The 23065-nt window shown below is 38.2% G+C and overlaps 1 protein-coding gene across 1 annotated transcript in view; it reads left to right on the forward strand.

The window, feature by feature from the left end:
• Nucleotides 1-23065, forward strand: part of LOC134675381 (protein piccolo) — a 59488-nt gene that overhangs the window by 24450 nt on the left and 11973 nt on the right. Inside the window, exons 7-9 of the mRNA XM_063533593.1 lie at nt 1364-1479; nt 2390-2507; nt 3955-4104. Coding sequence (XP_063389663.1) covers nt 1364-1479; nt 2390-2507; nt 3955-4104 — 384 coding nt within the window. The remainder of the gene's footprint in view (nt 1-1363; nt 1480-2389; nt 2508-3954; nt 4105-23065) is intronic.

The following is a 23065-nucleotide window of genomic DNA, read 5'->3' on the forward strand; positions in this document are numbered from 1 at the left end:
GCGTCTTCAAACGGTTTATCCAATAATACTAAACAACGGAAAGTTCATAAAACGATTTGCAATTTTTTTTAAGTTTTTCGTTATATCCGGGTGCCTAAAACACGATTTTCAAAAAATTATTACACAAAAACTACGCAAATTGGACACGCGGGAATTTTAGTCTCGCATTTGTAATGGTCTAAACTTCAGTAATTTGCAATAAAATGAGGATGTCACTTTTTTGGCTTCTATAAAACACTGTGAGACCTACACTTTTTTTCCAACTTGATATACTTTTCTTATTTTTTGATATATCTGGTTAATCATTTTTTAACATTATGTAAAGGATATTCACAGTCATTTGGTATGTATTTTGGACTAATCCATTCAGCCATTTTCAATTTATAGCAGTTCGAAGTCAACTGTGGTTTGTGAAATTTTTGAACGTTTTCTAATAATTTGTTAGACCAAGTATTGAAAATGTTACAGTACGTTATATATTTGTACTGCCGACTTTATGACGTCACAGCAATTATCCCCACCAATTTCGCGCTTGTCATCTCATACATATATTTGGGTTCAAGGCATTACACTGAATGCATTGATACCATATTCACCCATATCCCGGACGACATGAGCGGAAATCGATTTCTAGAACACTTTTCTTTCGCTGGCCGGTCTACTATAAGAATGTCCGTATACTTAATATTTATTTATAAATTACGCACAATGAGGCAAAGTAAATCACGTTTGTTGCATGGGAGCCCCACGTTAATATTTATTTTATTATTTTTTAGTATTTGTTGTTATAGCGGCAACATCTCTGCGAATTTCAACTGTGTACTGTAAAACGTTGTACAATACACGTGCGAAAAGGTAATTCGCAACTCGTGTCGGTTTAAAACACTCCCTATAACCACCCACATTTGTATCTAGTTGACGCGTTAGACGACTTGCCCGAATTGAATACATTTGTTTTCTACTATGTTGCTATTATTTTTTGACAGGCGCTTAAGCGTATACTCAAAAAATGAAATGTATGAAAATTCATTTATGAGACCATTTTTTAAATAAAAAAACGATTTCTTCGGAGGTACGTAACTGGTACATTCATCTGATATTTAAATTATATCTCAAAATAACAGATATGATCGGATCCAGGCGTGGTCCGGCTGCAGATTTTACTCCCCAGCCGGACCCCTTTTAAACGCATATATCTGCCAAACTACAGAGGTACGTTCAATTTCCGACGAGGTACGTGAAGTACATTAGAGGTACATTTCGCCATTAAAAACTGAGCGCAATCAGACGAGGTGGTCCGGCTGGGGAGGATCACACCGTCAAACAACATTGATTGATGAACATTTGGCTGTAAATCTTCCAGGTGATAGAGACACAGAGGATGAGCCAGCGGCCGCCGGGCATCATCTGGCACCTTCTGTCCAACCGCCGCGTCGAGCTCATGCCCGTGCTCGGGCAGTTGCGAGAGATTGAAATGCTGTAAGTTCTCCCCTTCTAACCTGTTTTTGTGCTGATAGGCAAGACAAGGCAAGAATAATTGTCTCTTTGTTTAGGCAGGCGTGGCTCACTCCGCGATTTCGTCGCTTTGCTACAGGTAGCTAAAAGTACATCCGTTCCACACTAATAGGGTATTTTCCTACTAGTCAAATCAGTTACTTTTTTAGAACTGTCAAAACGATTTGCTAATATGGAATTTATATGAAACATCGGTCACAGAAACATTGTCACGGTCAACTTTTTATATTTCTATCCGATTTATTAAATAGAACTTGTGTTTAAAAATAACTCCTATCTGTGTTTTTCTAATAATTATCTGGTGCTTTATTTCATGCATGTGTAAAATAATTAATTTTAAATACAGTATAATACCCTATTTTGGTGGCTAGCCATAAGCCGCGCGTGGCGCTGTGGCCACCTAGCTAGCGGCCACACCTGTCCTGATCGTAACAGACGGGTTTTGTTAGAGAGTGAGTCTTCTGTACCTAGTACTATTATTTATTCCGTGGTTTAGGTGTATTTTTTTCCTTAGCAGTCGGGATAAAGTTAGGTAAACATGTTTTTATCTCATCAGTGGAATTTCCCGTCATTCTCTCTTTTCAGTCCTTTATGTCTGCTATTTAGCTCAAGAGCTTACAACTAGTTTACGAAGTTAGGTCATGTGCCATGGCCGCGGAACGTAAGCCCCGAGCGTCCACCGCTACCGCTATATGTTAGTGGCGTCAGCCTTCAGCGTACATGCCCCTGACGCTCCGAGCGTACGTTTTCGTGACCATCGATCGGGTGACACTTAAAATGCGGCGCAGAGAGTACAGCCTATTGGCTTCTTCTATAAGACTTGGTACAGTAATCAGTGAATTGACGTGATGTTAAAATAAGTTGTTATTTTCAGAGCGGGTCGCGCGTGCACGCTGGCGGAGGTGGACACGGATGTGGAGGAGCGCGCGGCGCAGCGCGTGCGCAAGGTGCGGCGCCGCACCCGGTCGCACAAGAGCCAGAGCGAGGGAGAGGTACACACTATTCAATTCTCTACAATAGTTCATAATTTTAAAACTATAGGTAGTTTTTTTTGCATTAGAAAGAAGGTAAGCGATCTTGACATGTCTTTAAATTGGAAACACTTTTTAAAAATCAATAACTATTATTTATGAAAGCAGAAGAATATAAATGATCGTATTAGATTCATAATTTTACATATTTGCCGTAACTTATTTTTAAAATGTGTTTTTCAATTCATCATCATCATCATCATTTCAGCCTATATACGTCCCACTGCTGAGCACAGGCCTCCTCTCATGCGCGAGAGGGCTTGGGCTATAGTCCCCACGCTAGCCCAATGCGGGTTGGGGACTTTACATACACCTTTGAATTTCTTCGCAGATGTATGCAGGTTTCCTCACGATGTTTTCCTTCACCGAAAAGCTAGTGGTAAATATCAAATGATATTTCGTACATAAGTTCCGAAAAACTCATTGGTACGAGCCAGGATTTGAACCCGCGACCTCCGGATTGAAAGTCAGACGTCATATCCACTCGGCCACCACTGCTCTGCGGTCCACTGCTGTTTTTCAATTAATAGTACATTATTGTCGAGGCTCGGAAGTAGCTACTTGCAGGCTGAGGATTCGTTTTAAACGGACGACCTTGGGAGTCCGTTTAATTGAATCCGAAGCCAGCAAGTAGCCTTCCAGCCGAGTCATATATAGTGCTTTTCTCAAAAATGGTGCAAGAAATATAAATATCATAGAAATATTTTACAAAAGCAACGTTCTTGCATGTATATTTTGACAGAAAAAAGCCCTTGCCGCCTTTTTATTTTTTTAATAAAAAAAATAGAAGTGTATTTTTCTGCCAAATATACGCCAACCTATTTGAGACATCTAAATAGTCACGGTACTAATCATCTGTTTGGCTGTTTAATGGGCCTGTGCCTTCATTTGATATGGTCATATCAACTTTTAAAAAGTTTGGAACTCGACAAATAATGGAATTTGTATGCAACATTGCAGTCCCAAAATCGAGACTGCAATGTTTTTAACTTTTTAATTTTTGACTAACCATAAACTACGCGCTTCGCGACCTATTTTTTAGATGGCAAAGTTGACTTTGCCGTCCATTTTTGAGAAAAAGACACATTAAGATTGTTACATCAACGCGAAGCGGTCAACCAATCGCGCGCGTGATGCGAGTCACACCGCTGCACACCCATTCATACCTCATTATTATTGCCCGTAAGGGCCAGTCCTTTGTTATCTACTTCAATAGATGCGACCATTGAAACTTTATAAGTCTGTAATATACTTGGTCAAGCAGATCTTGTCAGTAAAAAAGGCGGCAAATTTTAAAAATGTAGGCGCGAAGGGATAACGTCTCATAGAAAAGTTGAATTTCGCTCCTTTTGCTACTGACAAGATTTGCTTGATAATCTATAGATACATTATTGTTTGTTTCCGTCAGGGCAACACGACGGAGGGCGAGGAGGGTAAAGGCGCCAAGCCGCGCCGCGGGCCGCGCCGCAACAGCGGCAAGAGCAAGGGCGCCGACAAGGACGACCACAAGCCGCGCCGCACGCGCAAGCAGAGACCCGTCATCGACTTCTCCGTCAAGGTAACTAGCTTCTACCGCTCATCCGGTGAGAGAGACAGATAACGATAAGATAAAAGATAAAGGTAAAAGATTTCGTGACGATCACAAAACACAACAACAACAAGGAAAGAAGAAATCGATGAGTGTGCATCACGAAATGGACCCGACTCAGTATAGCTAGCTACATCTACATAGCCAGCGCTGATCTTCCGTAGGGCCCATTCGGTGATGCCACGAGTGCCGCGACAGATAACACATAAAACATTGCAAAAGATATGCAGAAGAAGTAATCAAGAAAACAGAGAATACAAAAAAATTATACAAAAAAATAAACAAAACAAAAAGAAAAGAAAAACATAAACATAGACAAAATTTATATTAGACGTAAAGTTATGATATCGAGACGGCGACACACCGCTATACGTAGTTCCCACTGAAGAGAGGTCAATTTATGCACCTTTAGCGTTACATGGCGACCCCGCCAGTGCGTATTTGCAAGAAGCGCGTTGATTTGATTTCGACACATATGTATAGAACTAGAATGGAGCTTAACCTTAGTCTCGGCTTGTTAACACGTTCACTGTCTGTGCCCCGTATATGGGTCACGGCAAGCCTCTATTATAGAAATGCGCAAAACGCTTCATTGAGTTGAAAAGATTGATTCATATCTTTCGCTCAGTAGATCTGTAAGCTATATTGTTCACGAAAAGAGAGAGATGTCAATCAATCAGAAGACATAAGTGCGACCAAGATGGCAAATCACGCGATACGATCCCGCCATGTTTTCTCGACACCCTCCGAATTCTTTCGAACTGCTCCGAAACCTATTCGCATCGTCACACTCGCTCGTCACGCTCGTCCGGCTCATTCGAATCGTGAGTGGGAAAGAGCGAGCAAGGAACACTTGAGATAGATGAGTTACTGAGCGAGTTGAATCTGCACCGAGTTGAAGAGTGAGTGAGTTCAGTCAAATGATACAGTTCATTTAAATCACTCACTCGTGAACGACACATGCCTACTATATTACAAAGCCGTAAGGTTAACAATTCAAATTGGGACAGTGAACGTGTTAGAAATACGAGATAGTATACTCTTATTATACGAGACGGTATAAATCAATCAAAGCATTTATTTTCAGGCAACTAAGGCCCAATAGATACATACCTTACAAACTAACATATCGTCGGTGCGAATAAAAAAATCGCCATGTATTTTTAAGCTACTTTTCAGTTTTCAGGAGACAAAAATAACTGTTTATTTTCCTGTTTGTAATATATTTGTTGCGCCTGTATTTTTTTTCTGATAGATCAATGATTTTTACATGATACTCATGAAGAAAATAAACAGATTTCCATGAAATTTTTTTCAATATATTATTTTAACCAAATTTTGCTACATAGCGACTTAAATTTGGTTCATTAAAATCATCATGTGTGAAATTTGTACACATAGCGATTTGTTGCCAAAGTAACATAGTACGAGAGATGATACATAGCGGATTTTAGGGTCTATGTCGGGTAATCCATTCTACAATAAATCGCCATGTGCAACATTATTGCCATTACCCTCGACGGAAAACAAAGCATTTAATATCGTTATGTGCTAAAAAATCACATAGCTATTTTTTGTTTCTGTTCTGTTATTTTTTTTGGACAAATGTTGTTCTGTGTTCACATGGCGGAATTTTTATTTTCAAAACTAATAAAGATATAACAAAAATATTTATGTGGGTCGACAGGAAATTTAAAAAGGAATTCAAATATGCCAAAATCAAAAAATCGTAAAAAAAACACATAGCGTTTTTTTTATTCGCACCGACGATATAAAGAAAAGGCAGGCCATCGAGAATGTCGCTTGCGAAATGCCATTGCTCTAATACTTGCAATATATATCTACTCTAATAGGCGTCATCCATTAATTACGTCACACGTTTAGGGGGAGGGAGGGGGTCAAGAAAATGTGACATATTGTGACATGGGGGAGGGGGGAGACACACACTTTGTGACGTCACTTTAACTTCATCAGTAACCGAAAATTTATTTAAATTATTTAGTTCGCTGTACATTTAAATATCAAGTTTTTAAAACGAAAATAGTTTTTAATCGTTTAATTTTCTTTCCTAAGCAGTTTTGGGTTATAAAATTACTAATATTTATATCGTCAAAAATATTTTGATAAAATATTAATAATACTTAGGTACTTACTTAATTCGATTTGGCGATTTCGTAGAAAAAATGTGACGTCACACTAGGGGTGGAGGGGTTTGCCAAATGTGACCAAGTGTGACAAGGGGGGGGAGGGGTCAAAAAACCTAGAAATTGGTGTGACGTAATTAATGGATGACCCCATACTTACAATATTTGGATTGCGCTTGGTAATATTTCGCGATCATGACTTGGCTAGCCAACTGGCACTTAAGCGGGCATTACATTATACAATTTGCAGAGCGCTCATTAAGTGTTACTAGGCGAGATAAAAAAGAGCTTGTTCATTACAGTATACTAGCTAGCGACGCTAGTTAGTGTCTTATTTTCATTTCAGCAGTGATCATCGTTCGAATCGAGCCTTATCTTCCGAGCTAGTATACAGTATGTTTCTGACTTTAATTCCAGGGCTTGATTTTACTCGCTAAACTGAGCTACTTTTACTATGGGACCAACCCTAAAATCGGGGAATTTTTTTTGGCTTTTCCATAGAAAACGTCGACATCTGATCAGCCAAAATCTATGAAAAAGTAAAAAAAAAATCGGGATTTCGGGGTTGGTGCCATAATTAAAGTAGCTCAGTTTAGCGAGTAGTATCGAGCCCTGGAATCTGGATTTAAAGCCCGATGGTCAGTAACATCCTGTATCATGGCACCATCAAAACATCAAAAAGTTGGTATTGTTTTAACACTGTTGTCTAGTTCAATTTTCACGAGTAAAAACACGTAGGAAATGCTGGGTAAAACAATATCTGTTGAAAAAAAATGTCCAGCTTAAACATTTTGAACGAACTACAGTATACAGATGCCAGAAATTATTTAAGGTTGGGATCATCACAGTTTGAAGAATTGCTAAAACAATAAAACATCCATACGTTCGAGTGCGTCGGTGGCGTGCCGACAACTGACCTTGCACAGTACCTATAAGCGCTAGAGTGCGCTAAAACCATTTATACTATGCGTTCTAGTGCGCTAGGTAGCGCTAGTACGGCAGAGCACATTTGATAGCACTAGATCGGGTCACTAACTGGCTAGCTGTCTTTACACTATACTATAGTTGCACCAAACAAAGTCTGCAGCGGATTTAATAGCCCACGCAGTGTAAGTGTTATGTATACGTCATAATTTCATAGAAGTTTGACGTTTAAAATGACACTTGTACTTCGTGGGCTATTAAAATCGCTGCAGACTTTTTACGATCTAACCTATGATCTTTTATACTAGATATGCCATACACTAACATATCAAGCGAAAAAAATGATGCCAACCAAATTGCCAACGTCACGGCAGCATTAGTTACAATTTGTTTACAACTTCATACGCAAATGCGTAAAAGAGACGGCACAATTAATAATATATTTTTAATATAATAATATATTTTTTTTTTTTTAGAAAACATAGTCATACATTTAACATTAGGTCAAGAATATCTTATAAAGTACGTTTTTTCAATGACTTCTACCTGAACTAGGAAAATCCTGTATCTCAGGTAGAAAAATATTAATTACCAAAAGGAAGAACTTACAAGTGTGCATTTAGGTAGACATCAATTAGATAAGTTTACATTATAAAATTATTGCTAATCTATGTTATTATGTGCTTAATATAAAAACAAACTATATAATTCTAATTTCAATTACTTGACAATAATGACTAATAATAATCTAGGTTAGTTGAAGGAAATGAGAGAAAATATAGCTCGAATCAAAATACACCCGAAACGTTTAGCCATTTATTTTAGAGTGACATATTATGATGTAAAGAATCATAAAAAATACAAATTTAAATATTTGTCAAAAAACTAAAGAGTTCGCAACATCCTCCCACCTTTTGGGCAAGAGGCCCAAAACTCTTCTCTAGATCTCGGTAGAGTCCTGTGTTTCAAGCGGGTTCAGGCGTTGAACGGCTCGTGTGAATTATTGCCCATCTGCTGTGCGCACCTTAGCCACTCTTACACAATTATCTCTTACTTAAAGACCACTTTATAATCTACATCACCTACCCTTAAATACGATTCCCTCTCCTTGCCCTGCTGGATGAGCCTCTCCACGTACTCGTTCCTGAACCATTTTCATTTTCGCGGAAGTTAGTGCTGCTGATGTTATCCGTGATGTACTTTGCGCCAATTCTTCCACGTCTTGTGAAAAATGTTCGTACGTCCATAAGAAAGGCTTTGGTCGTTAGCGACATGGTCAATTTAGTCAGATGCACGACTTGGTAAATTACACACGTGCATAAAATGATCCATATCATCCCTCCGAACCGCAGGAAAAGAGTACCGGTTAGGTTTATAATGTATTTATAGAAGTAAATAAGTGTACACAGAAACGTACTATAATCTGCAGTATTGTTAGCGAGCAGTACTTTCTTAGTTTCTATGTTGACTTCTCTGTCATAAACTGTCAACTTAGTTTCATTTTCCAATACTACGTTCATTAGGACACTGCATGTGTTCATGATAGGTCCTTGAAGCGTCCATCCAAATTTATTCTTTATTGCCACGAGGTTATTGTTCAGTTCCACGAAACTCTCCGTGAGCAACACGCCTGCGTGATCTGCGCCGATCAAAAGCCCGATGTCAGGTGCGGTCGCATCGCCGACGTCGCTCAGGGTGATATTATGTTTCTGCAACTCTTTGAACATCTCATGATTTACATTTAAACGAGGAACATATCCGCAGAGCTTAGACTTGTCGCGCGCGGTCATTCTACATTGATACTTCTTATCCAAACTTGCGACAGTGAACTCGTAGGTATGAAACAGTTCCTTTTTAGTTTCGATCCCACCAAAAAGACAATTCGACACGATTTCTTTGCCAACAGGCTTCAAATTTAAACTTTCTATTATATCGCGACGTAAATAAGTCTTCTGTGCTCCCGAATCAATAAAGCATCGTACCGGTATACATTTCTTATCGCTTATAATATTCGCCATAAACGTTTGCAATAGTATAGTACTAGCCTTATTTTGAGTTACGTTGTTATTTAAGTCTGACGTTTCAATATCTGAAGTTTTATCATTTTCATTTTGACTTGACGTTTTAACGTCAGGGCACATCAATATAGAATGACGTTTGGAGCAGAAAAGGCATTTTGTGAAATTTTTACATCTTTTCGTATTATGTCCCGTTTTTAAACAAATATGGCATGCTCCTTTTTTATTTAGCACATCCTTCCTAGCTTCATACGACATCTTGTTAGCTTTGTAGCACTCGAAGCTGGTATGCGATGCCTTTTCACACCAAACGCAACAAATCTTCTTACCTGCGTCTTCCGTTGATACCAAGCATGCCGCGGTAGGTTGAGTAGAAACGCTATGCAAACTGTCACCCGATGCTATTCCGCTACGCGCAAGCTGGATCCGCTCCTCCGACTCCACCTCGCGTTTCAGGAACTGCATAAGCCGGTTCAGATGATCGTCGCTCTTCTCCTCGAGTACGTGGGATCTCTGCCATGCTCGTAAAACAGATTCGGGCAAGGCGGACTCAACTAAAGGGAAAAGTAAAGCAGCGTATTTATCTATAGTGACACCTAAACTTTGTAGTGCTTGTAATTGCGTATTTAATTTATCGTATAAGTGGCCTAATTTATAGGAAGTATTACCTTTGGCTTGTGCTAATACAAGATTAAGCAGTTCACGCACATAAATGTCGATCAACATTTCGTCACGTGCAAACCTGGACTTCAATTGCTCAACAGCCTTCTTATAGTTAGCTCCCGACGGCGGAAAGCTCTCGACGATCTCTCGCGCTGGAGTATCTGGAACAGTGCATTGGTATAAGTACTGAAACTTATCTCCGTCGTCTATTGATTCGTCGTCGTCGATTTTCTGAAATTGACACCAAAAACCAATCCAGTTTTTCGTATTGCCGTCAAACTTCCGTAACTCAAATTTCGGTAGACGGAATCGTCTTGAATGACATGCAGAACTGCACGCCGACTTCTCACAACATTGATGAGATTTGTCCATATTATTCGACTCATCGCTGCCGCTAGACTTGCGAGACCTCTTCTTGCGTTCGTTCTTCCGGGAAACGTTGTCGTACATGACTTTTATACGCTCCCAGTCGCTTTCATACTTATCGCTGGTCATGCAGTCTTCATAAATTTCATCTTCAGTCATCTCGTCCGTTTTTAGCCATTGTTCTTTTATACGTTGGTCGACGTTGAACAAGGAATCGGCTCGAAGCTGGAGCTTGTTAAAGGCCGCGGTGATTTCGTCGATGTCGGTCGACTCTAACTTAGCCACAATATCGTTTTTTGCGGTTGCGAATAGCCTCCTGGCTATACTTCGTTCTTTTCGTAACATTTCCATTATATTTAACGGTCGCCAGATGAAGGAAATGAGAGAAAATATAGCTCGAATCAAAATACACCCGAAACGTTTAGCCATTTATTTTAGAGTGACATATTATGATGTAAAGAATCATAAAAAATACAAATTTAAATATTTGTCAAAAAACTAAAGAGTTCGCAACATTAGTGGTGTATGTCACATATTTACATAACGCAACGTAGCAAAAACATGTTTTGCGCTTAGTGCGTCAGAAACAAGAAAAACAAAATAATTATTTACTTATTTAGGGTTCGTTAGTAATTTTTCTACATCGTCGTAATTTTGACTCGGATTAAAAATAAAAATTGTCTAAAACATTTATTAAATCTGAAAGTCATATTCATAAGCAAGCGCCTTCATAGTCAATTGAATTTATAAACCTTTGTTCGGCCATTTTCTTAGCAGGACAATCAGGGTCACCTGTTTTGTGGTTGTTGGGCTTCTTGTAGTAAGTGCAGGTTGCGCATTTTGGAGGGTCCTCTTTTTTCATGCACTCGTTTTCAGCGTGTCCTTGATCTCCGCAGTGCCCGCAGGTCTTCACTGGTTGCTTGCAGGTCTTGGCGGCGTGGCCGTACTGGTGGCAGGACCAGCACTTCGTAACGATGGTGAAGTCCCTTACAGGGCATGATGACCAGTTAACAAAAACACGGTTTTGCGAAATGAGGAATTTACGAATGTAGGCTGGTACTTCGATGACGTAGTTGCAGGTCTCAGCATTTTTCTTTCCCGATTTGTGGCTCAGCTTTATAGAGGTCAAAAAAGTTTCCAGGGACACGTCCTGCAGCTTGTCGGCTAAATTTTGTTCAAATATGCAGTTAAAAACTTCTCGATCTTGAAGAGCCGATGGTACACCGATAACGACGATTCGGGGCTTACGTTTTTGGGGCTCGTCAATAGTAAGTTCCGCAGAAGTTTTTTGAAACTGTTCCTTTAGCTTAGTTATGTCATCCTTGGAGTCAGTACTGATGATTACGCCACCATTTTTGACCTTGCGTACAGCCCGCACTTGTAATTTCATTTTTTCCGGGTTTATGATTTTTTGGACCAAAGTTTTTGTTTCTTCACTGGATTTCATTTTATCTGTAGGATAAATCGCCACTGAGCTAAGGTTTTTCGGCTGGATCAGGTTATTACTGCTATTTTTAACCATGTCGGCGAAAGAGGGCGTATCTGTGGTATTGGAAGTGCTCTGTATTTTGTCTTGAAGGGCTTGGGGTTGATTTGACAGGTCCTGTTTCTCTTTAAGGGCTTGCGTGATAGCTTGATTCACGTATGCTACTTTTTTAAGCGCCTGGTAAAGAACGGCCATACTAGAGACTCCATTTGTGACTTTACGGCAGAGGTTGCTAACTCTCAGCTTTTGGTCGGAGTTCAGTTTTCCTTCCGTAGAAATATTGCATATCTCATTCAGTGATTGCTCGATCTGACTCATCCAGTTCACAATTTCAGGAGTGGTCGGGATATGCTCATTTTCAAGTGGTATCTCCTTAGTCCTGGGCGAAGGTGCAGGTGCCGACGTAGGGCTTCGCTGGATTTTTGAGCTTCGTCCAAAAGGGCTCTGGCTATTATCTCCCATTTCACCAAACTGGTTAGATACTACGCTAGCATAATTACCAAATAAAAATAAGTGATTGTATAAGTACGTGCCATAGATCGAACGTCGAAATCTGGGGCAATATTTTTGCACACGAATTTAAATGCAAGAAATAATTTAGCACACACGTCCGATCGCTAACGCGCGAGAATCGATGATTAAAAAATACCTAAGTAAAAAAGAGACGGCTAGTGTTTGTCACTTGCGCGTGAATTTGGTAAATCAGTGATACCACCATAACACGACGGCAAACAGTGAATATGGCGCCAAGCGTAAAACTTTTAAGAAAAAGAAATATTAAAGAATAAGATGTTTGACAGAAGGTGCAAATCATTTCAGTGAGTTGTATGTTGTGGTAATGTACTCGCTACCGACGTAAAAAGTTTTCACATTTAGTTATGTAAATAAAAGATATTATATTATACTTATCATTGTTACTTTTGTTAGGTATGTTTTTTTAATAGAATAATAATTGTACACATTGAGACTATTTTCTTTACCCGAGACACTGTGGGTTACTTAAGGGGCCCACTGATTAACAGTCCGCCGGACGGTATCGGCCTGTCAGTTAGAACAAAATTTTGACAGTTCCGAACAACTGACAGGCTGATACCGTCCGGCGGACTGTTAATCAGTGTGCCCCTTTAGGCGGGGTATGAAATACCTAGTGTCCGACCGAAACATGTTTTTTTGCCGAAACCGAAACCGAAACCGAATGTTCGGCTTTGGCTCTAGTTTCGGCCGAAACCGAAACCGAAACTTTTGTAGACTTGTTAAAATCGTTGAAAAAATGTCATAAAACCCCTTTTATACTCATATTATGGGGCTGTCAACACCCAATATCCTTGAGACCTTTTCCAGCAGTTTTTTAAGACCAAGATAATTCTGCAAAGATTTTGATAACACACGCACACGCAGTGCAAGTGTTATTTTAAACGTCAAAACTTCTATGAAATTATGACGTATAAATAACATTTGCACTAGTTGCACTGCGTATGCTATCAAAATCATTGCAGAATTTTCTTGGTCTAACTCTATTCATTCACCAGTCAAGTTAACATGTAGACACAGGGTCAACCAAAAAACCAACCAAAAACGCGAGCGCGAAATTTTTTGTTGACAATATCGCAAGGCCGGGTACCAATCTTCACCTGGGCCTAAAAGTCCGAAGTGCCCCAGTGAGGCGAACTTTCATGCGAAGTCAAAGCCGTGCTTCAGGATAAGTAGTTGAGCACAGACTCCAACCAATGTCCATTGTATTAAAAAACGAGACCGGAGGCCGAGCATGGCGCAGCGAGGCCAAAGGCTAAGCTGAAGTAGAGGACATGTGGAACACAAACCAATAGGAAATTGAGGTAAAATCACTCATTCACTCCGAAACAATTAGACAGTGTGTGCGTTATAGGTATTGACAGCCTCTTAAGACTGCGTCGACCGTCCAGTGGCGCCCTCATTAGTGGAATTGTGTTTTATAATAAATAAACCAGTTAATTTCTGTACCTATACATGAATCAGTATAATATGTAGGTATTAATATTGTTGTCCTACTTATTCCCCAACTTTTGGTCTTATTCCGAAGTACCATTTCGTAAGTTTCGGCCCGGCCGAAAGGTTCGGCCGTTTTTTGGCCGAAACCGAAACTACAGCCGAAACATGATTTTTTGGCCGAAACTGGCCGAAACCGAAACCGAAACCGAACCTTCGGTCGGACACTAGAAATACCCAATTAAGTTTAATTGGTTAATGGTAATGAAACGTTCTCAAACACCTTTTTAAATTAAAAAACTTTGAATTTTTTAATTAATGTTTACTACTAGTCAAATCAATTTTTTCAATAGTAAAGCAAGAAACATGACAAAAAGCAAATTCAATAACAACAAAATCCTTTATTTTACTAACAATTTTATGTTATAATAATTGTTATTGTGTGAGAAAATGAAATGCCTGACAATAAATACTAATTTTGTAGTAATCTTTGTATAAACAGCAATATACCTATTTATTTAATTGACGCGACCCGGACAATAATATGGGAATAATAATGTTTAATTTGCCAATTGTTGTACTTAATTACAAGAAAAAATGCGTTCAAGTAAAAAACTGTAATATTAAAGTTGAAATTTATATTTCTCTTATTTGTACGACAAGCACCAAACAATGAATGCAACTTACCATGACGCGTCTGCTATGATAATCTATGTACAGTCAGCAGCAGAAGTCGCTATACACTCCAGGTGCTCAAAGAAAGGTAAACGTTTAAACTGCCAAAAAGTTGTTGACTGTCATGGTAGGATTTACTTGTGAGCGCTCAGCGTGTCACAAATATCTTAACAGTCGCTATTCATTAATTTCTACACTTACAACAAGTCATTGATACCTTACCTGTCAAAAAACCACTGGTATCTAAGCGGTCAACGTGTCAAATATATCTGAACAATATGGAAAAATAGACTTTAAAGCATACAAGTATGGTCGAATATTGAATGAAAGATAGCCATGCTAATTTCAGGTAAAGCGTTTTGACAATCATCGAAAGCAGTACAGTCTTGTCATCACATACATCTATCTCACGTTTTGTCCTTCAACCATTTGACAGGAGCCTCTCGGTCAACTTACTGCAAACCAATGCAAACTATTTCTTTTAACTGAATCGTCAAAACGTATGACACATAGCGAAAGCTAACTGAAGCCGAATTTAGAGCCAATTGTCAAGGCACGTTGTGGTCTCAGTAACAGGCATTTGCTTTTCAAAGCAGAGACCGCGGGTTCAAATCTCAGTCGTACGCACCTAGAGATTACAGCTTTTTATTTTTTTTGGGTTTCATTTCTATTATTAATTCGTGTCTTCTGGTTTTATGTTAATTTCGCATTAGTTTATATAATTTTTGAAGATGTGTCACATGTAGCGTATGTACGACTTTCTAACAGGACGTTGTGGGTTTGAACCCGCAGTGGGCGTTCCTTAGATTAAGTACTCCTGTGCGGAATGCCAAATGATATTTACTGCTAGGTTGGATATGTTTAACACCTTTAGGTACTGCCCGTGCTCCTCACGTGGGGCCACGGCTAGCCTCTATTACAAAGCCATAAGGTTTACATGTCAGATAGGGAGAGTGAACGTGTTACGTTTCAATTCAATTATTTTCTCCTTCGTGCTTTGATCGATTCGGGGCATCGTATTTTAGTACTATACAGGTTGGCCTATTTAGACCGGTCAGTATGGGAAAATCTAATACTATACCTAAGACATACACCGATCTCTTCTTAGGAACCATGTCATCGATTTTAGTAACAAGAAAAACCCGGCAAGTGCGAGTCGGACTCGCGCACGAAGGGTTCCGTACCATAAAGCAAAAAAAAAACGGAAAAAAATGCAAAAAGAAAACGGTACCCATCCAAGTACTGACGACGCCCGACGTTGCTTAACTTTGGTCAAAAATCACGTTTGCTGTATGGGAGCCCCACTTAAATCTTTATTTTATTCTGTATTTAGTATTTGTTGTTATAGCGGCAACAGAAATACATCATCTGTGAAAATTTCAACTGTCTAGCTATCACGGTTCGTGAGATACAGCCTGGTGACAGACAGACGGACGGACGGACGGACGGACGGACAGCGAAGTCTTAGTAATAGGGTCCCGTTTTACCCTTTGGGTACGGAACCCTAAAAACTGCATTCAAACATTTAAAAAAAATGTATGTAAAATGTATTGAAAAAACCGGGCAAGTGCGAGTCGGACTCGCGCACGAAGGGTTCCGTACCATAATGCAAAAAAAAACAAAAAAAAAGCAAAAAGAAAACGGTCACCCATCCAAGTATACCCCTCCCGACGTTGCTTAACTTTGGTCAAAAATCACGTTTGTTGTATGGGAGCCCCATTTAAATCTTTATTTTTTTCCGTTTTTAGTATTTGTTGTTATAGCGGCAACAGAAATACATCATCTGTGAAAATTTCAACTGTCTAGCTATCACGGTTCGTGAGATACAGCCTGGTGACAGACGGACGGACGGACGGACAGCGAAGTCTTAGTAATAGGGTCCCGTTTTACCCTTTGGGTACGGAACCCTAAAAAATGGTGGTCTTTCGAAAACTTACTAAAATAAATTAAAGGATATGAAAACAATCATCATCATCATCACCTCAGCCATAAAACGTCAACTGCTGAACATAATAGGCCTCCCCCTTCAGCAGTGGACGTCTGCACGTCAGCAGTGGAAAATGAAAACAATGCATTTTATTAATTTCAGACATCATGTTTCATAGTAACATTTACTGCTTAAGACCTACACAATCGATATCTAAATAGAAATAGTCTTAGTTTTATTTTTCAAAACGTTCGATGTTCGATTCCTAAGCTGAGTACATATTTTTTTAAATTTATGAATGCAGTTTTTCGTGTTACTAAAATCGATGACATGATTCCTAAGAAGAGATCGGTGTATATCTTATAGTAGCAGATTTTCCCATACTGGCCGATCTAAATGGGCCACCCTGTGTACAATAAGCGGACTAAATAAATATATTAACATATATTCTCGCTCAACGTATAGCTTAGCAATACAGCGGGGAAACGCTGCCAGCGTCCTCGGCACTATGCCAAAGGTGCCCAATTTCTTAGACATATTTTAATTTTATTTCATTTAATTTTGTAGTTTTTGGTTTTTATTTAGTTTAATTTTATAGATAAGTTAATTTATTCTTATGTTTGTATCTACCTTATAAATAATATGCATAATATGCTCTACGATTTGGAAGAACGGCCGCATATTATGACAGTTAAAATAAAAAAACCGATCATTCTCGTAGAACCTACCAAGTTTGACACTTGACGATAAAATACTTCTTTAAGAAAGGAGGTGTCAATTCGTAGCTGCTACAGTATTTTTTTAAAAGTTAAACAGATAAAATGTTGATGCTTAGTTACCATTGAAATAACAACTGCTTAGCAATTGGTGGCACCCTGACTGCTGACGTACGTGATTGGCAGTGCGTGTAGGTATTAATGACAGCAGCTTGAATTTGAGTGCTTAGTTACCACTGGCTTTGTAACCGTTATTGTTATTGTGATTAAATAAGGGTGTATGTGTTAAAGAAAAACTCAGAAGTTAAGATATATGTGATGAACTGAAAGCCTACGTGAAAATGACAACTTAGGATGTCCTTATTTTTGTGACGATTGAAGTGTATATGTTTTCTTGGACATCTTGCCCGCTCAGGTATATCTGCTGCTGACTGTACGCAGTTGGTGCGTCCTTGTCATTCTCGCTGATAAGAACATAAACTTATCTCTTTCTGTCAGCCGGCGAAAATGGCGGCTTGGTTTATTTAATTCAAGATTAAACCGAAGAAAACGGATTATTTCAGCTTTTACTTACCAATGATATGTGACGCCGTCAATTTTTTTGCGCTTCCGCGGATAATTTGATCATTTCAACATAACGCAGGTCGGCATTTTGTTGCTTAATACACGTTATTTGTGGAAAAGTTTTAACCGGTGTATAGGTAAGGACTGTATCGTTTATTATAAATACAACTTTACTTAGCCGTTTTTTCTGGTATTATATTTTTATTAAAAAATTACACATATAGTTTAATTAATGCTTTAATAATAAGTAACATTTCGTCCTGGGAGATCACGTAAAGCATATGGTTTGGACAATATTTACCCAATCCTCCCGAGTAACTACAATGATTTTGGACAAATACTACAAGAAAATTTACGGTTTGCGAACAAGACGAGATATTACACAAAAAAAATCGTACTATGTAAACAGCAATTACATATGATTCGTAAAGCGAAACATCTGGGCATAGTCTAATCATTTCTTTTAGTTGGAAAAAAAGTTTTGGATCTGTGCTTGGTGGCCTTTTAGAGAATATGGCATGTTACTTACGACAACCCCGACTTTGGTATACAATATAACCATCATGGAGCGTTTCTATCGACCTGTTCTAGCCATGGTTCAACGCCATGAATGTCCGTTAGGCTTTGGATTTCGGTAGATTCTTTTAGCTGTTTCCCTCATTTCGCTGGCGTCAGAAATTGACGGGAATCCAAAATGTTGCATAAAAAGTCGTTTTCATGTAAAGATAAAAATTCACCACATTTATTCTGTGGATGTTCAATTGAGCAATCATGAAAAGGACACTTAGATGGCATATTTTGGCAGCATATTAACCTTTTGTTTCTTTAAATCGTACCAAGGAATCGGTGAAATAGTCTCAAATTAAGCTCGATAGGCTTGTCCAAATTACAATTGCTAGACGGTATTAAAATCATCATAAAGTCCCTAAAATAAAATAAATGTAAAACCTTCTTATATCAGATATGGCTTAAAAATACCCCCAGAGTATACCTTAAGAACATAGTAATACAAAATAATACACACGTCAACAGTTAGACCAGGTTTTATTTGTATTTATAATAAACGATACAGTCCTTACACCTTCGCGCTTGCGTCAGGCAGACTGAGACAAACTCGTACACATGACACGAGGTGAGTGCTTCAATTTTGGAACGTGTATAACACATCTTTGTATAAAAGATCATAGGGTCTAACTATAAATTAGCGCGCTAACTCAGCTAGCGCTCTGCAAATTGTATAATGTAATGCCCGCTTAAATTCTCGATTTGATAGAGGTAGCTGCCATACCAACACAGCAGTAACAGCTGAACAAAAATATAATGTTCCGATTAGTGGAACAATTAGGCTGTGACGTTTTGAAAAGTATTACAAGGTGGCAGATTATTATTACCACCATTTTTGTACCATTCGCACTATTGATACTAACTGTACATATTTTTAACAATGTGTCGTTTAGGGAATGCAAATCGGTTATTTTCGGTTATTTTTTGTATGGAAATAATCGGTTACGAGGGGCAAACTGAAAGTGTTTAGAATAGAAAAAGCTGAAGTAATTAGGACGTTACTCTTTATTTTAATGCGTGCTTTATCTCTTTCTGACCACGCGTACAAATTTTCATTAGGATAGGATTACCCTAAAGCGCACACAGCTCATTCTTCCAATGCCTTTTTTGTATGGCGATTTTAGGTCCTCGGAGGTTTTGTATGAAATTCATGAGGTACCCATCGGGATTCAAGCTTTTTTGATACAAAATAATTTAAGCAAGATTTTTTTAACAGTGTCATATGATTACTGAGGGATATCAAAAACTACTGATATACAATTTTTTGCCAGTATTTTTTATTAACCGCACAACTGTGCGATGTAAACTTTTGACGTCACTCTTGAATGACATGCTTCTCTATGATCATCCGTTGAATAACTACAAAAGCGATTAAATGTGTAATTTAAAAAATAAACAGACGTACAAGAACTAGGCTTCATTATGAAACTATAACCGAAGCCTACTGTAACTCTGTTGTTGGCTGAGCCCACAATGAAAATCGTTATAAATAGTAATACGAAAATATTCTTAGGTCGAAATTGGAATAACGCTCGACGTACAATTTCCAAATTGTCATCAATCCTGAAACACAGATAACGACCAAATTGCATATACCTCAAAAAAGTATAAAGAGTTATATTTTCATAAATAATATGCCTCTTTTTGTTATATGATCTCTAAGTAGCCTTTTCTAAGAACGTTCAGAGTTGCCTACGTATTAACCGAAACCGCGGTTATTTCCATACAAAAAATAACCGATTTGCATTCCCTAGTGTCGTTTAATATTAACACGCTACATGGCGACCCTGACGTGTCGGTCAAATCAGTTAAAGAAAAAAAGATGCTAATAGCACGAGGAATTTCGTACATTGACCCGCCTGTTCCTATCTCTATCGCACGTGCATAATGATTATTGCTGTCCTGCCCATGATTAGGGCTTGCAATATCGGATGGTCTCCAATTCCGGAACTGATTTTCGATATTGGATTCGAATTCCGGAATTCCGGAACTGGTTCCGGAATTAGGGGTTATCGTATTTTACTTAATTTTTTTTTCTAAAATCCAACAAAAAATGTGAAATTCTGATACTTTACGTTTATTAAAGTTACTATTGTTTAAGAGAAATTTAATTTGTAGTACTACAGATAATTTCATCTCATTTTTACCACCTTATTAAAATGGTTACTTTTATTCAATTCTATGATACGCGGTATAAGCAAACCATTCAATGGATAATTTTATAAAATAGTTAAATATAACAGCTCTATAATCAGCCTACTCTTCGTAACATAGTACGTAGTGGTGTTGTTTGAGAAGTTGAAGGTCGAAATTTGGCTTTTTCCTTCCTAGATCCTAATTATGATTCAGATTATCATATATTATGTGCTTCTACAGGATCCGAAATCGTTGATAGAGAAAACCTTCTATCTAAATCGAAGATTCGCTCATGTAGGATTGAGACTGTTCTGACTATTCTAAGCAAGTAAATCACTTTGCTTTTTTTTATGAGCCCATATTGTCCCACTGCTTTATCAAACCGAAAAGTAAAATATACCCATACTATAGGTCACTGAATGACTAAGAGGCACTTATTAACAACAAAAAACATCAGTATAGTGTAGTTTCTTAACAATTTTCAATAATAAACGTATTAAAACCTGAAAAAAGTACTTAAATCCAATTCCGGAATTTTCGATATTCAGTTGTATCAATTCCGGAATTGTAATATCGGAAAATTTGTCCGAGATTCCGGAATTTCGAGATTCCGGAATTCCGGAATGCAAGCCCTACCCATGATGCCGGCGGTCAAGTGCGAGAGGGACAGCATAGTTATGCGAGTGCAATAGAGAGGGACAGGCGAGTCAATGCACGAAATTCCTCGTGGTAATCGTTCTTTCATAATCTTCGGGCCGCCAAAACGTAGCCTACATGTGACGTCACGATCCAGTTGCCTACTCATTACGGTTTAGTGTAGTAAATGAAGCAAGTTGTTGTATGGAGACCCATGCATTAATTTCTCAGTCGATGAAACTTTGCTTGGTTATTGTATAGCATGAGCCGAAACTAACATATAAATATCCAAAAAAAAAACACTCCTAAGTTAGGTATTTATACGTAAGAATACAAATCTGTTTATATATTGAACCGAGTAATTCCTCCGTCCAAAATTATTTTACCAAATACGTTATTTGTATCAGTATGTGATACTAGAAAAAAATCTAAAACTTGTGTCAAACATGAGTGTTTTTTTTTTAATGATAATTCCTTTTTTGTCGCTCATTTTCATCGGAAAATTGCTCTGCCATTTTATCCTTCTTATATGATCTTCGAATATAATTTGGCGTAGTGGGTAAGAAAATCCAAAAAAAAAATGCATGCAGGTTTATGTATTTGAGAACTATTAAAAACTGAGAGTGATAAATTTCTCAGCCTGATTTCTTTTTAAATATATACTAAGTAGTCACGTATATACTTAAATCCGAAATATCCAAAAGAAATATCATCCCTTTTACACCCCGCTCCCTATGCACTGCTCCCGATATGTTTAGTTTTTAATACGCTCGTTATTTTTTTGGATGTTTTTATAGTTGAATGGAAAGAAAACTGTGAACTTAATTCAATAAATAAAATGTATAGAGAAATTTTCCACAGCGAGTAAAAAGGCAATTTCTGAAAAAAGTATAGTTACATGGTAACTTTTTTAGATTTTCAATTTGTAGGTATAAATCGGCAATAAAATGGCATTCCAGTGAAAAAATTAGACTGAGCAATTTTCCGGTCCAAGCCACGCCAAAAAAATATATTTTGTTAAGATTGGTATTTCTGCGGGGATATTTTTTTTTGATATTTCATATATTGTCACAATACGTTACATGAATATGTTACGACGAATATGAAAGTTTAAACGGAGCATTTTTCCGTAAAAAGCTATTAACGATTTAAGACTAGGTGTTTACTTAAATCCTATTACTATTATTCTTTGGAAATTTATACAATACTTTTTATTTATTGATACTTTATCATACTGTAAAGTTTTTTCTGGCTGAGGAATTACTGCGGGGTCCACTACCTTTATTTACTACACTAGGTTCTACTAAGTCCCATCAAAAACATTATATGTAAAAAGGTGCAAGTCTCGCAACGCTTCTACTACAAAATAGTTTTGAGATGTAATGTGAAACCAAGTTGGTTATTTGAATCAGTGCCAGGGGGTGTTTAAACAGTATCAAGAAGATATCTTTAATTTGTAATACATATAATGACCGGTTCACAGAATACATCTACTTACCAAGTTTCAACAGTATAGTTTCGGAAAAAAGTGGCTGTGACATACGGACGGACAGACAAACAGACAGACAGACATGACGAATCTATAAGGGTTCCGTTTTTTGCCATTTGGCTACAGAACCCTAAAAAATGATATTAGAAACCTCAATATCATTTTTGAAGACCTATCCATAGTCCGTTTTTGAGCATTAGAAAGAACTTCGCAGAAGTAAGCTTGTGGTTCCAAATCCGGCACTTTTAGCGGTAATAATTTGAAGTAAATTATATGTAGTGACCATGCTACATTAGATAATTCAATAATTCTTCTTCTTCTTCTTCCTCGCGTTATCCCGGCACTTCGTTACGGCTCATGAGGCTGGGGTCCGCTTGACAACTAATCCCATGATTTGACGTAGGCACTAGTTTTTACGAAAGCGACTGCCATCTGACCTTCCAACCCAGAGGGTTAACTAGGCCTTATTGGGATTAGTCCGGTTTCCTCACGATGTTTTCCTTCACCGAAAAGCGACTGGCAAATATCAAATGATATTTCGTACATAAGTTCCGAAAAACTCATTGGTACGAGCCGGGGTTTGAACCCACGACCTCCAGATTGCAAGTCGCACGCTCTCACCGCTAGGCCACCAGCGCTTCTTTATTAGATAATTCAA

The sequence above is a fragment of the Cydia fagiglandana genome, chromosome 21 (genome assembly GCF_963556715.1).
Source record: "Cydia fagiglandana chromosome 21, ilCydFagi1.1, whole genome shotgun sequence".
In the NCBI taxonomy this organism is placed as follows: domain Eukaryota; kingdom Metazoa; phylum Arthropoda; class Insecta; order Lepidoptera; family Tortricidae; genus Cydia; species Cydia fagiglandana.